Source organism: Trichosurus vulpecula, chromosome 4 (assembly GCF_011100635.1).
Source record: "Trichosurus vulpecula isolate mTriVul1 chromosome 4, mTriVul1.pri, whole genome shotgun sequence".
NCBI lineage: Eukaryota > Metazoa > Chordata > Mammalia > Diprotodontia > Phalangeridae > Trichosurus > Trichosurus vulpecula.
The window spans coordinates 192,146,594-192,163,055 of record NC_050576.1 but is presented as its reverse complement, the minus strand read 5'-3'; the positions used below and the strand labels follow the sequence as shown (position 1 = coordinate 192,163,055).

The following is a 16,462-nucleotide window of genomic DNA, read 5'->3' as shown; positions in this document are numbered from 1 at the left end:
TCCTTCCCACCCCCCCCACCCCCACAACAACCTGCCCTGGGCCTGGACTTCCCTAACCAGTGAGACTCCCCAATTTACCTGCAGAAGATCAGATGTGTACCAGGTGCCATTCCCTCTTTAAAAAGAACAACTCCCAACCTCAGGCCAACATTTATTAAGTACCCACAATGTATCAGGCAGAGTGCTCAACAACGGGGATACAACGAAAGACCCCCCCAAAAAGAGTCCCTTCTTTCAAGTAGGTCAGTCACAGTCTAAGACCCAGAGCTCATCATATGAACCTGCAGTTCCTAACCCCAGTTCTCCTCCAGCCCTAAGGCAATTCTTTCAAGAGGTTTTAATGAATTTCTTTTTTAAAAAAATCCGAATCACTTTAATTTTTAAAAATAAGATATGCTGGTTGGTTTGGCTGACTTCTTTTTCTTCTTCCTCTTTTTTCTCTAAAAAAATATTTGTTATATGGCATAGCTCTCTGGGGCAAGGGAAGGATACAGGGGGAAATTTAGGCGATGTAAAAATAAAATATATCAATAAAAAGTTTATTTTTAAAATAAAGCATGACACTTTTAGGCACACTTAGGAGGGCACAGGGCAAGGGGAGAAGTCTTGTGAAATCAGACATTTCACAACTCCAAAAGGTTAGGACTCCTCCTAAAGGGAGTTGATCACTATGTGCCAAGGAAGAGTAGGCCCTAATCCCAGCCAAGGCAGAGCCAGCAGGCACATGGAGCTGCCCACGCCCATTCTGGCGCTCTCCAGCCAGGGAGACTGAACACAAGCAGGCACTAATGACAGAACACGAGGGGAATGTGGGGATCAGAGAGGAAGGGGAGCGGGTGACAGACCCTCCTAGCCACACAAGGGGTCCCCACCCCCTTGAAGATAACAGACAAGCTAGGTGTCCAACCAGCCCCTGATGTCTGGCCACTTGACACTAGAAACACCCTGCACGATTTCCTGCTGCCCCACCACTCTTAGCCCCAAGCTTCCTGTTGTTGCCTACACTGAGTACTCATTCATCAGGGAACCTCCCACCCCCACCTCTCCTCTCAGGGGGAAGTGGTGGCCTCTCCCCCACCAGCCCCACCAGACATACACACAGCTACCGTTAGCACGGTTACTCCACCCTCCCAAAGTGGAGATGCCTCCAACTTGGGGCCCTGTACCCTCCCTCTTGAGGTTTCCTGCTGCCACTGTCATAACCAGGGGTTTGCTGTGTCTGAGTAGCCATCCCCAAGGTGGCAAAGGCAACTGGAGGTATCCACGAGCTGGGCATCTGGGGGCATCGGGGCTGCCGAGATCCTCTGAAAAACTTTGGTGGTGGCAGTATAGGTTGATGGGCTGGGCCTCAGGGGTCCCTCTATAACAGGGGTGGGGAACCCACGGCCTCGAGGCCAAATGTGGCCCTTTAGGTCCTCAAGTGCAGCTGTGGCCTTCGAGGCACAGGTTTCTCACCCCTGCTCGATAAAATGGACCCAGAATAGAAAATAATTGGTACTTTGGGCATTTTTCCTTACTCTCTGCCAGGCTTAACCCATCACCCTGGGAAGCCCCTTCTGTTACTGTTAGACCTATAAAGCCTTTCAAGTTGTTCAGCCCAACTCTTCTGACCCCATGGACCAGGCCCTTCTATCCTTCACTACCTCTCCAAGTCTGTCTAAGAATCCTTTCAAGGATCTCCAAATTACCGGGGCTCTGGTCTCCCAGGGAAACCTATTTATGATAACAATAAGAATGAGTTTTGTATAGAGTATATAGTGTGCAAAGCACTTTAATCACCTTAATTCAATTGCCCTTCACAACAATAAGTAATTCTTATTCCCTATTTTACAAACAAGGAAAGTGAAGCTAGCACATGTTAGGGATTTGTTCAGGGTCACAGAGCTAATCAGGATGTGAGGCAGAATTTGAACTTGGGTCTACTACTCCATGCGTAGCCCTCTCTAACCATTACCTGAGGTTCCTTCCTACATTCTAGCAGACATACCCACCCCCAGCCACACAGACACACAAACATACACATATACATCTCTTCCTTCTTTCTAGGTTCCTGTTGTCTGATCTTGAGTACCTTCCCTCTGGGTGTTTCCTCCACAGGATTAGACTGGAAATTGAGCAGTACAAGGTTGGACCAAACCTCTTCCTGTTTTGGAATTGAGAAGGTGGAGGCATCCCTGCCCAGCCTGGATTCTGAGCATGATGCTCTCAGTTTGTCACTACCATGCTCTTTTCCTCCCTCAACCATGGTGGTATATAACGTAAAGTTATCTACCTATGACAGTCCTGGCCACACCCCAGTTGTGGTAGGCCCAGGAACTAGGCTTTCCTCCCACTGTGCCCTTTACACAGCCCCAAAGGTTTGGCCAAGGTAACTGTGGCCATTCCCAGGGAGAAAAGCAGAGCTGAGATATCTGCTTTCTGCTATTTATTCAACTTAGGGTCCTGGGAAAAGCACTAGGTGGGAGAATGAGGAGTGCCTGGAATTCAGAACTCCTGGGTTCAATTCCCTTGGTCCCAGTTTGTTGAGTTTTTGGCCCTCTCAGTCTGAATGAAGGTCCAGCAACCCCATATCCTTAGCAGATCTATCAGATGGAGTAGACATCATCAGACATGACCACTAGAGTCCCTCTCAGTCTGAGGGTCCACCAACCCCATACCCCAGCAGGCCTATCAGATGGAGTGACCATCATCAGACATGACTACTAGGGGTCCTCTCAGTCTGATGGTCCACCAACCCCATAACCCAGCAGACCTATCAGATGGAGTGGACATCATCAGACATGACCACCACTAAAGACCCCAAGGCCAACTACAGTCACATTGGCTCTGTTCACTACTCACAAGACCCTCCTCCTTCAAGTCAACAATCCTTTATTAAGTGTCTACTGTGTGCATCATGCTAGATGGTAAGGATACAGACTATCATGAGCATCATAAAGCCTGGCCCAGCACCCATCCATAAGACACTGAACTGCTCTCAAAGGACTAACATGGGTATCAGGGAAGAGAACACAAGAACATTCTCCCTTGTATAAGGGTTAATTACATGCGAAAGGAACAAAAAGAGGAGTAACCCTCATAGCGTGACTAGGGCTTTGCCACAGGGTGATGACATGGGGGTTCCCCTGTGGGAGAAGACCATGAGACAGAAAGGACAGAGAGGCAGAGGGGACAGACATGTGTCCTCATCTCTACTGCCCTGCCAGGTCATGGATTAGAGATTTGGAGCTGAGAGGAGCTTAGAGGTTATTGACTCCAAAAGGCCCATTTTATAGATGAGGAAACTGAGGTACAAAGAATTTAAGTGACTTGCCTAGGATCAAAAACCTAGTAAGCGCCCTGCCTGTTGGTGCTATGTTCTGGGCCAGGGAGAAGAGGAGTGTGCCCCGGCCCCAAGGCCACCACTCTAACACTGACCCTTTGAGGGTCCTGCATCCTTTACCTCCTTCTCAGCTAGAGCCCATTTTCCACCTGGCCCAGGGATCTGCTCCACTGGAGATACCCCTACTTAGCAGGGACCAATAGATGAACCACAGGGGTCTCTCCCTCCCTTTGCCCCTCAACTGAATTTGCTCCAGGCATGGGATTTCCCAGTTCTGGCTCTGGGTACAAGTAAAGCAATTTTTTTTAGAATGGGAGAGATCTTTTTAACCTGGGGTATGACAAAGGGCTTCCTGGAGGAAGTAAAACTTTGAGATTGGTCTTAACTTCAAAACAGAGCCAAATCTGAAAGAGGGGGAGGGGAATAAGTCCATTCCTGGCATAGGGATGATGTAAGAAAAGGCACAGAGACAAGAGAGGGCAAGACGAGAACAAGGAACATGCAATCATACTCTTTGCTTGAAACTTAGAACACAGAATAAAGCAACATTTGGGCTTATGATTTAGAACTCAAAATTTTTAAAAATGAATGTTAAAAATTGTCTTTACATGTAATTGAGAAAATATGTAAATGTTTATTATTTAAAATATTATTTTAAAATTATTTAATTATTTAAAGTATTATTATTTTTAAAAGTCATTTTTTAAAAAAACTGAGCTTAAGACAGACAAATTATGGTATATGAATGGAATTGAAGGGAATATTATTGCCCCATAAGAAATGTCAAAATGAGTAGTTTTCAGAGAAACCTGGGAAGATTTGTATGAACTGATACATGCGAAGCAAACAGAACCAGGAGAACAATGTATACAATGACTACCACTCGTTAAGGAAAGCAACTTTAAAGGATCAGAACTCTGATTTGATGCAATGACTTTAATGATGAAGCACACTTCCTGGCAGAGAGGTGATGACCATACAGATAACAACAGAATGAGACATACTTTTCAGACACAGCTAATGGATTCATCTGTTCTGCTTGATCAAACTTACTTGTTATAGGGAGAGAATATTTGTAAAGCACTCTGCAAACCTTAAAGCGCTGTATAAATATTAGCTATTATTATTATTTCATGGTTCATTAATAATTGATAGTATACATTAATAATTCATAATATTCTGAGCTTGTGATAATCAGTATAATTAATAATCACAATTAATAAGGTAGTGATACTATTATTTTGTGAGGGGATGACGATAATGAGGTGAAGAACGTTTTGAAAAGAAAAACAGCGAGGCCTAATTAAAATGATCCATTGACAGACATTTGCTCTCACCTCCATTACCCTGGCAGGTCACAGGATCACAGTTAGACCTAGAAAGGGCTTTACAAGTTATTGGGGGGGGGGGGGAGCGCCTAGGTGGTGCAGTGAGCAGAGCACCGGCCCTGGAGTCAGGAGGACCTGAGTTCAAATCTGGCCTCAGCCACCTGACATACTTACTAGCTGTGTAACCTTGGGCAAGTCACTTAACCCCAATTGCCCTGCCTTCCCCCTCCTCCAAAAAAAAAGTTATTGAGAATAACATCTCCATTTAATAAATGAAGAAATTGAAGGACAAAGAGGTAAGGGACTTGACACGGTCAAACAGTGAATAAATGTCCAAACCCAGATCTGGCCCCAGGTGTTCCTGACCTCAAGTCCATCCTGCTCTCCACTATACCATGTGTTCCCAGCCATCCCCACGAGGTGCCTCTGTGGACCCTTACTCTTCTCACCCCATGATGACTGGGTCCATCCCTAACATGCTGTGAGGTTAACTACTGCCCTGTTTGCAGAACTACATCTGGACAGAACAAAAGGCCCAGAAAGCTACATGTATGGAAATAGTGATCTTCCCTTCGGGAATCAGAGCCAGAGTGCTGCCTATGTCTGCTAGAATCCCCCGCCCCAACCCCACGTTTAGTCCCAGACGAGCCCCAGGTTCAACAGCTGAGAACACAAACTTATAAACAACCTCACCCTCCTTCCCTGAGGGCCCTCCTCTTCCTAAGGGGTAACCAAGAACATCAGAGCCAGAAGGGGCCTTTAAAAAAACCATCTAGTTCATCCCCCTCATTTAAAAAAATATTTTATTGATATTTTATTTTTACATCCCTTTTATTTCCAAATCCATCCCTACCCCTACCACCCAGCAAACCATCCCTTGTTACAGAATTTAAAAAAGGAAAAAAAAATTGGTTTGGCAAAACCAAAACATAAACCCTGACAGTATATACAATATCACACACCTATAGTCCCCCCTCCCCTCTTCTGCAAACCAGCGTGAAAGCAAGAGTTCCCTCCCTTGCAAGCTAGGTGATGAAGTGGAGAAAGTGGTAGCCCTGGAGTCCAGAAGAGCAGGATGAAAATTTGATCTCTGACAATTACTACCTGTGTGAACCTGGGCAAGTCACTTAATCTCTGTCTGACTTAGTTTTCTCAACTGTAAAATGAGAATCATAATAGCTTCTAACCCCCAGGATTGTTGAAATCATACTTGTAAAGCCCTTAGCACAGTGCCTAGCACATAGTAGGTACTTAATAAACGTTTATTCCCTACCCCCACTACCTTCTTTTCTAAATTTTTCTCCACGGACAGTTTTTTGTTTCAATTTTTTCTCTCGTTCCGTCCATCTATGTCCCAATCTTCTCAGGTTATGGAAAAGGAAGTGATTTGCCCAAGGCCAAAGAGACTGACAGCTTTTGAAAGGGCTAGGACAAGAGAACACCTTTTCTGGCGAGACCACCAATTCAGCGCTGAACCGAAGCTCAGCTGGAGCCTTGGGTGAGCACATCAGAGCAGAAGAAACGTTAGGTGTGGGGAAATCCTTGGAGATACCCTACCACAACTTTCTGCCTTCGGGAGGAGGGTGCAGGTAGGAGTGAGGGGGAGAGAGAAAGATGGAGCCTCGAAAATCACTGGAGTCCTTGGAACAGTATGGGCCCGCCACCGTTGCTAAGGCAGCAGCCAGAAACCCCATACTGCAATCTGTTCCTCTTTCCTTCCCCCACCACCCCGACATTTTAAACAGCAGCACCCCACTAAGTAGCCTCAGGGATGGTAGCCCCCTCAACTGAGGGTGGGAGGGCACTATTTCCATAGCTACACAGGAACAGGGAGGGGGCTTGGAAGGGCAAAAGACAGGTTACATGGGCCCAAGGAAAGCAGCAGATGGTGTCTCTGAGCTGTAAGGTAATGATAATGATGATGTTGGTGACAAAGACAAAAACAACTCAAACAGATGTTACATGTTAAGGTTTACAAAGTGTTTTCCTTACAATAACCCTCTGAGTTGGGTGGTATAGGTATCAGTATTAATTAATTAATAATTAGTATTAATTTGGGGGAAACAACCTGTAGTTTCACCAGTTTAGGGATCTCCTTGTGTGGGAAAACCCCTCTACAAATGCAAATCAGCAGCTTGTGTGTAAATTATTGTTTCAGAGAGTTAGCTGCCTGGGGTACTGAAGGGTTATGGAACTTTCTTGGGGTCACACAGATGATGTGTGTGTGTCAAAGGTGAGACTTGTACTCAGGTCTTCCTGGCTCCAGGGCCAGCTCGATGTACACCACCCTGGGATCCATTTGATGGATGAAGAAACCAAGAGTGATTTGGCCAGGGTTAATAACAGTAGTTAGTGCTGGGGCTGGGATTTGTACCCGAGGTCTCGGGACTGGTGATCTTTCCATTATCACACCAAGGGATAATCCTCGGCTGCCTTTGCTGGAATGGTGCCTCAAGAAGTCCAACCAGTGTTTGGGAGAGGCAAAGGGGAGTGAGAAGGGTCCCTGAGAAAAACCAAGAACAAGAGAGCTGACCAAGATTCCGAGTGTGGACACGGGTGTCCTAACCAGGCCCTGTGATGGATGGTGAGCATCTCTCTAGGTAGCCTTGACTGGGGATGAGGGAGAAGAGAGGAGTGGGGGTGGGGGGGGTGATAGAACCCGTCCAGGAACACTGAGAAACCACTACCCACCAGGTTCTTTTTCTTCAGGTAACTTCCTCGTCTTTCATACACTTACTTCCCTGCCTCAAGAGGGCCTGACATTTTGTGACTGTAAGGGAAGGCTTCCCTCCACAACCCCCTGCCCTCCCAAGAAAAGAAGCCAGGCCCCAAGATATCCAGAATAGGAGTGGGATCACAGTTAGACCTAGAAGAGGCCTTAGAAGTTATGAAGCCTAACATGCTAATATTACAGATGAAGAAAAGACTCAACAGGGCCAAACAGTGTCTAAGCCTGGATTCAGACCTAGATTACAGCTACACACACACACACATACACACACACCCCCTTTAGACTGGCTGCTGTTCCCTGAGGGCAAGGGCTACCCCTCCCCATACAGGCTGAGCAATAGCCACAGGAGATGTTCAAATGAGGTAATATTTGTAAAACCCTAGCACAGTGTGGGGCAGCTAGGTGGTGAAGTGAATAGAGGGAAGGGCCTGAAGTCAGGAAGACTGAGTTCAAATCTGGCCTCAGACACTTGCTAGTTGTGTGACCCTGGGCAAGTCACTTAACCCTGTTTGCCTCAGTTTCCTCATCTATAAAATGAACTGGAGAAGGAAACAGCAAACCACTCCTGTATCTTTGCCAGGAAAACCCCAAATGTGCCTCGCACATATTAAGGGCCCTCCTTATCCAGGAGGCTATTCCTTATTCTAATAAAATATCCTCCCTTACTCCCCAAACCCCATAAAGGTGATCTTAAACCAAGCATCAGACATCCTGCATCAAGGGTCAAGATGTGACCACTCACAATGCACCTGGGCACAAGCCTCTAGGTAAATCTAACTTGCGGCAGCCTAAATGTCTTACTCCCACTGGTCAGCAGAAACACTGACAGAATCTCCAGTCACCGTGTGGTCTGGATTCTCTCCACAAGAACAGAGCTGGCATCATACAGATTTAATCTGTACTATTCTACATGCTCCTAAATTTCCCCGTCTGTGTCCTGACTTAATCCTTCTACCCCACACCCACCTCCTTAGTCATAACTGTCTCACTAGCTTGCTGTATGACCTTAGTCAATTCTTCATTCTAAGCCTCGATGTTTTCTCAGCTACAAAAAGTGTGAAAGGATCTCTGGTCCCTCCCACTTCTGACAGTCTGGAAGCCTATAGATTCTATTATACCGGGAAATTCTAGGAGGCAGATTCCACTACATGAGGAAATCCCAGAGGGTTCATTCAAATCCAGCCTTACTAGCAGTGTGATTTTGGGCAAATCACCCAATGTTGGACGAGGGTTAGACCAATAATGCCTCTATAGTACAGTACTATTTAGCACTCTAAAGTGCTGAAGTCTATTCAGGTCTCAGGCACTTACTAGCTGTGTGACCCTAGGCAACTCACTTAACCCCACTCGCCTCAGTTTCCTCATCTACAAAATGAGCTGGAAAAGGAAATGGCAAACCACTCCAGTATCTTTGTCAAGAAAACTCAAGGGAAAAACCTGCCTGTGAGGTCAGGAAGAGTTGGACATGGACTGAAAAATGACTGAGCCAGCTGAACTCTGTATCTATAATGACCAATAAGATTCTCCTCCAGATCTCACCCCTTGCCATTCCGGGGGGCTCTCAAGAAAGAATATAGATTGGTGGATAATCTCTCTAAGCATTAACATTTCTATCCACCACCACCACCCACAAGTATCTAAGGCTTCTCTCTTGCAGGCCAATCTGTGTATCCAGTGGCTCCATTTACCATTAAAAGGAGTTTTACAGAATCCGGAAAACACATCCGGACAATAAAATCCTAATGCGTCCGACTAAAACCAAACATTAATAATTTCTGTTTCATTCATTGTTTGGAAAGCTCCATGATACAGCTCCTCGCCATTTAGGGCATTTGATTTAATTAACCGTAGTGAGTTGCACCATCAGCCACTAAGGTTACCAAAAGACCCACTCCCCATCCTTGGGGGCTAGCATGAGCATGATTTAGGGTAAAAGGGTGAAGAAGAGGGGGATCACTAGAGAGTTAGATGCTGTGGTCCAGCTTGGCCCCCAATACACAAGATCATCCCCTTCCTCTGATGAGGCGTGGGGATGGGAAAGCAGGGAACAAGCATTTATTAATCACCTACTATGTGCTAAGAGCTTGACAGATATGATCTCATCGATCCTTGCAACAACCCTGAAAAGATGTTACTATGATCCCCATTTTACAGATAAGGAAACTGGGACAGGCCGAAGTTAAATGACTTGCCCAGGGTCTCACAGATAATAATGTTTGAGAACACGTTCCTGATTCCAGGCTTAGTCCTCCAATCTACTCCATCACCCACACTCCTGTGGGGCAGCTCTGTAGGTCTGGGATACTAAGTATAACTTCAGAGTTTTTTGATATGTTGTTCAGTTTTTCAGAACTTTTTTTTTCTTTCTTCATACTTTATAGCTCTCTGGGATGGGGTGAAGGGAAGAATACAGTAGGAAACATAGATGACACAAAAACAAAATGTAGCAATAAAGGTTATTTTTTCAAAAAAATTATGTGGTCCCTCAGCTTGGGGGAGCAAATGTTATTACCAGCTACTGGTTCCTGGAAAGGCATTGTCAAAAAGCATTAGATGTGGAGCAAGAGGGCCTGAATTCAAGTCCCAATTCAGTCATTTACTGGTTGTGTGACCTTGGTCAAGTCATTTCCCTCCGTGGGACCATTTCTTCATCTGCAAAAACAAAGACTTTTCCCCCCAAGGTTCTGATCAGTTTTGCTGAATTTTTTTCTCTTTTTCCTCTTTAAACAAATTTTTTTTTTTTGTGATAAGGGATGGCTCTTCAGGAGGGGGAGAAGGGAGGCCAGAGGAAAAATCTAGGCAATGTAAAAAACAAAAGTTATCAACTAGAATGCCTTTTTTTAAATGGAGTTGAAACTTGGCCCTAGAGAAGGATTGGGAAAATAAGTCTTTGCAAAGGGGGGGAGCTAGCTGTAGACTTGGAATATTGTACCAGATGTCAGAGACAGTTGACGTATTTGCTGAATGACTTTTCTTCCTCTTTCTTTTTTGATCTTTGTTTACAAAGAATGGTTGCTGGGTAGAGGTGGTATACATTCCGAAATATAGGTGATGTAAAACCAAAAGATTTTTTTTTAAAGGGGTGGGGGTTGGCCAAGACCGAAAGATTTCAAATGACTCTTGGCTCTAAATCTAAGATCTTAGCACTTGGGTGTGGCCTCAGACAAATCACTTAACTTCCCAGTAAAAAGCAGCATAATACTTCTTCCACCTACTTTGCATAGTTTTTAAAAAAAGGATCATATAGATATGGGCTCAGGACTATTCTCCTCCTCCCAGGATTCACTGGGAAATACTCCTTCCTGACCTCCCCTGCTTCTGACTTTATTTCTACTCAGTAATCCTACTCCCCAAGGGTCCTGGGGAGAAGAGGGGAAAAATTAAATGATCCATCCCATGACTTGTTGATGAATGAGGGTGGGGAGGCGGGGGAAGGGAAGTTAAGGAAGGGAAAGGAGGTGTGCAACATTCATCTCACTGGACTACAGAATAAGAACCATTACTGGAAAGAACTTTAGAAATTATCTAATCTGGTACATAGCCGATACTCAATTACTGAGTGAATGAATGGGGGAGCTATAAAAGAAATGGAAGAGATGTTTCCCAGCAATAACACTGGGAGATTTGGGGTTATATGGAATTGGGAATTCCAGAAGATCCCACTCCAATCTCCCTTCCCCCCACATACCTGCAAATAAATACTTAATAATCTAAAACTGGTTGGTTTCACACTGACAGCCTCTGGGCCCAGCCCCTTCAGTCTCCTCTTGTCTAGAAAGAATGTGAAAGATGATCAAAGTCAAACACTGAAAGCATATATATATATATATATATATATATATATATATATATATACACATATATTCAAGATCGCTGAAGTAACCTGCTTCTTTGGAGGCACTCTTGGGAAGCTGTCCATGTGGGCTGTGGTCTAAGCATTAGCACATGTAGACTGTCACAGGCTAGGTCCCTGGAGGGGGTAGCCACATTACTGACAGATCCTGCCCTAAGCTCAAATATATCCAGACATAATCCTCTCCCACTCCGGAACCCCATCAATCCCATTCCCTCAAGGGGAGGAGAGGAAGGCCAGGTCCCTAGCAATTGGTGGCTCACACAGGACCTGGGAGAAGACAGCTCAGAGAATCATGTCACCCTTGGAAGGGACCTCAGAGATTATACAGTTAGACCTAGAAAGGAAGTCATCTAGTAGCAACCTTCATTTTACAGATCCTAAGAGGAAATTGAGTCCCGGGAGACAAAATGACCCTTGTCCAAGGTCAGACAGGTTAGTAAGCGGCATTCAAGTTCAGGCTCTCTGACCTCAAATCCACCATTCTTTTTTTATCACTTCGATCCAAACCAATTTAACAGATGAGGAAACTGAGGCCCAGGGTCACATAACTAATGGTTGACCTGGGACTAGATTTGCTTACTTCCAGCCCCAACGCTGCTGTCAGGTCCAGGAGAAGCAAAGGGAGAAATGAGGGTAAATCGTCTCCTTTTCTGGAGTCTCCCTTCTCCTCCCCGGCCCACCCCACTCCCACCACCTCGTTTTACCAGACTTCTGGGTCCCAAGCTTTCCAGGGAAAGTCAGATTTTCCCTACCTTTCTATCCCCACCTTCCCACTACTCAACCCTCCCCCTGCCAATCCCTGGCTGCCAGCGTTATCCCTGGTTGCTGCCTCCCTCCCCCACACAGGTGCTCAGGGACACCTTCTGACTTTCAGAGGCAGGGTCTGCTTCCTGCACTCATCCCTTCAGAGGCTGAGAGGGGCTGGCCTAGATAACGGCTCCCAACCTCTCCGATGGAGGGGTGGGGGGAGAGAAAGAGGAGCCACTCCTCCCGGCTCCAGGCCCAATAACCCGGGACACCCACCGGCCCCAACCCGATCCCAGACGAGAATAAATGAGAACAAGCACCCGAGCTGGACCGCCGGCTCCCAGGAGGTTAACGTCAACGCCGGGGTCGGGGATCTGGAGGCTCTCTTCCCATGTAACCCTTTGCAGCCCATGGCGCCAGCCCCAAAGCTAGCGCCAGGCATGACCTCCTCCGACCTGGCGAACGTCAGGGAGGCTGGGTTCGAGAGGGAGAAGAGCTAGGACTCGCTCACGCTCCAAGACATCGAGCCCCGGGGACGGATACCTGGCTGGGGGCGGGGGCGCGGCGAGGGGGCTGGGGGGAAGGATCGGGTCCCCTCCATCCTGCGGCGCTCAAGGCAAAGCAGGTGGGGAGTGAGATGGAGGCAGAAGTCAAGAGAGGGAACAAAGTTTGGGGTGGGGGTGGGAGGCGAGGGGAGGGGCTGACATGGACGCTGACTCACTCCGGCACGAGACCCCCTCTCGCCCCAGGTCCCCGCTGTCCCGGCGGCCACAGAGCCCGGCGCAGGAGAGGGAGGAGACCCCAGCGCCCTCCCCGGGCCCCCCATCAGGGCGCACTCACCAGGACGCGGTTGAACCTCTCCTCCAGCTCTCCGGCCCCGGGCATCGGCTGCTTCGGGGCTGCAGGCTGCTTGTGGGGCAGGGCGGCTGGAGCCGGGGGATGATCCCCGCTGCCCGCCGCGTTGCCCATGGTGCTGCCCACCCAGCCCGCCAGACGCCTCAAGGGTCCGAAATCCAGCTTTCCGGGAGGTGGGGGCTCCAGACCTGCAGGGGTGCCCGGGGGCAGAAGCTCTGGCGGATGGGCGTCTCGGCGGCGCCCGGCGCTCAGTCCATGGTGCCCGGGGCGGGCGGCTGGCGGCTGGGGGACCCTGGGCGCCGCGGGCGTCCCGTCCAGGCGGGCCCCCGGGGAGCGGCGGAGCGCGGCCGGGCGGGCGGGGCGGAGGAAGTCAGGCTGCGGGCGGCCAGGCCGGGGCCCGAGGGCTGGGGCTGAGGAGGGGGTGGGGGCGGCAGGAAGCGGCGGAGGCTGCCTGCGCCGGCTCCCCCCTCCGCGATCTCCTAACTTCTGGTCTCGTTCCCTTTACGCGCAAAGCCAAACCGCATCTCACTGCGCACCCAGCCCCGGGGGGGCGGGCGGGAGAGGGGGCGGAGGCCGAGGGGCAGGGCGCGGCCCGGGAGGAAGCCCGGACCCCGGAGCCGGTCCCCGGGGGCGGGAGCGGGGGGCACCTGGGAGCCATAGTCCGCCGGGGGGGAGGGGGCGACCGAAACCGATTCACCTGCTGGAGAGGGAGCGGGGAGCCGGGCGCACGAGCTGCTGCTGTCGGCTCGGGCGACGCCGCCTCAGGGTCCTAAAACCTCTCTTTGCTCCGGTCCACGAGGGGCTGAAGATTGGGAAGAGGGGCGGGGACTCCGGGCAGCGGATGGCACACGCGAAGGGGCACCTAAGGCCTTGGGAATGGGGAATGGGCGGGAGAAGAGGGGGAGACTGGGACCAGCAGCTGTATGAGGAGTCCTCTGCCTGTGCCCTTGCCACTCATTACTGAGATCTTTTGGGGACTCCCTGGGGGAGCAGAGATGCAGTAGCCTCTTCCCCATCCATTGGGGGAGCCCATGTGGCAGCAAAGAGTGCCTGCTTTGGGTCCCAATCCCTGGGATCCACTGCCTCCTCATCTCAGCTTCCTAGGATGTCTCTCTTCCTTCAAGGCGGTTCAAGCATCACCTTGTTTCTACTGACATCTCATCCTCCCTAATGCAACTGTCCTCTGGCTCTCGGTACCTTATACTGCATGCACTATAGACTTTTGACATTTTTTGTGTTTATCTTCTACTTTCCTGTATATGCATATGACTTCTCTACAGGATATAAACTCTTTGAGATTCAGGATTCTCTCTCTCTTTTTTTGTATTTATAATTCCAGAACCTAACATAGTGCCTAACCTTAAGGAGAGGCATAATAGCCAACTAACAAGGGTTTATGAAGGTTTATTCCATCCAGGGCATTGCGCTAAGTTCTGGCAAAAAACACAGCATCGTTCTCCAGGAGCCAATGGGGGAGAACTATGTACATACAAGATACTACAGTATAAGTGGGAGGTCATCTCAGACAGAAGGCATTAGCGGTAGAGGACCTCCCCCTCAAAGTAGGGTTTGAATCAAGTCTTGAATGAAACCAGGAGGCAGAGGTGAGAAGGGAGAGTGTTCCAAGCACGGCAGGCAGCCAAGGAAAAGGCACAGAATTGATTGATTGATTGAATCATCGATTTAGGTCAAGCCTGCCAAGCTGAAGGGCAGCAGTAGGAACCGACCCCCAAAGATAGGTCACAGCTGCCTACACTGACTGGAGCATCCTTTTCCTAGGAATTGCTGCTCATCATCTGCCCCAGCCTGGTCTGGTTGCAATGGGGGTGTGGGGGGAGCGGATGGAGAATGGCTGTACAATATGTGGGTCTGCTTCTTTCTGTCTCTCCTCACTCCAATCCTCTCTCCATTCAGCCACCAAAGCAATTTTCCTAAAGCACAGGTATAACCATGTCACCCCCACCCCAATAAACTCCAATGGCTCCCTATTACCAACAGGGTCAAATAAAAAATGCTCTGTTTGACATTCAAAGCCCTTCATAACCTGGCCCCCAGTACCTTTCCAGTCTTCTTACACATCACCCCGCAACGTGTACTCTTTAATCCAGAGCCACTGACTTCCTCCTGGCTGTTCAAGGAACAACACACTCCATTTCTCAGCTCCAGGCATTTTCATTGGCTGTCCCCCATGCCTGGAATGTTCTCCCTCCTCATCTCTTCCGACTGGCTTCCTTTAAGTCTCAACTACCACAATCCCATCTAATACTAACCCTCTTAGTTCTAGTGCCTTCCCCTTTTTAACTATTTCTATTTATTTTACGTATGGCTTGTTTGTATATATCTGTTTGCTTGTTGTAAGCTCCATTAGATTGTGAGCTGCTTGGGGATAGGGATTGTCTTTTGTTTCCTTTTGTATCCCTAGTGTTTAGTACAGTCCCTAGTACCTAGCAGGTACTTAATAAATGTTTATTGACTGACTGGGGGATTCCAGGACCTGCCCCCCATTCCTGCTGCTCATGCTGACCCAGCTAATTGGATTTGGGATCAGAAGAGTCTCAGAATCAGAAGAATTCTCAGAGGTCATACAGTCTAAGCCTCACCTGAATTCCCATCCCATCCCTCCTCCTCCCCCGCCCCCCAACCTATCTTACTACTAGCCACTGGTCTCTCAACATCTAAAAATCTCTGTTCTTTCTCAGGAGAATGAGGGGATTAGATTACTCTACTAAAGTCCTACTGTGATACCTCAGCTATCTGCCATGAAGATGACCCAGTGGAACAATAAGCTCTGACGGGTTTTAGCAAGTTGGAAAGCTTAATGATAATTGCTAACATTTATGGAGCACCCACTACGTGCCCGGCACTGTACTATGCACTTGACAAATATGCCCATTTGGGCCTCACAACAATCCTGGGAGACAGGTGCTATCATTATCCCCATTTTACAGACAGGGAAACTGAAGTGAAGGAACTTGCACCATGTTATACAACTAGTAAAGTGTCTGAGGAGAGAGTTGAACTCAGATCTTCTGACTTCAGGCCCAGTATTCTATCCACTGCAACACCTAGCTTCGGGAAGGGCATGGTGTGGGGGCAGAGTTAGGGTCTGGCCTGCTCCGTATGTTGTCCCAGGACCAGCCTACCTAAGTTCAGAGAGGGTTCTCACTATGGTGACCACAGGGCCATGTTTTGTTTTGTTTCCTCAAAGCCCATCCTTGATGTAATAGAGGGGTTCTACTCTTTCATCTTTGACCATTGAGAGCATTCTCTCCAATGTTCCTTTCAGGTCTATATTCTTTTTACCATGAGTAATAACAGGGAAAAAAAAAACCTTAAAAACAAATTCCCTAAATCAGCATCTGGGGGGAGGAAGGCAGTCCTGAGGCGGCTCTGAGAATTAGTAGAGACAGAAAAAGCTCAGCTTTACAACCATTTCAGAACCATAAATGACAATTCCTATTAGAAGGGAGACAGGGCCCAGGTTCCACATAGACTTGGGAAGTTTGAAGGCAGAACCATGGCTTCCTTGTAACCCAGAGCTGGGCAGGCAAGTAACCCGCTGATCTGATGTAATACCTTCGATTGCCAAGGTCACAGACATTAGTCACCATTTGGGTTTGCCA

General features: G+C 48.2%; 1 protein-coding gene across 3 annotated transcripts in view; it reads right to left on the bottom strand.

Annotated features, from left to right (window-relative positions):
• FMNL1 (formin like 1) overlaps nt 1-13,131 on the bottom strand; it is a 56,222-nt gene extending 43,091 nt beyond the window's left edge. For all 3 annotated transcript variants that reach the window (XM_036756746.1, XM_036756748.1, XM_036756747.1), the window contains exon 1: nt 12,825-13,131. In XM_036756746.1, the coding sequence (XP_036612641.1) occupies nt 12,825-12,953 (129 nt within the window). In that variant the 5' untranslated portion in view covers nt 12,954-13,131. The remainder of the gene's footprint in view (nt 1-12,824) is intronic.
• Nucleotides 13,132-16,462: the final 3,331 nt, after the last annotated feature.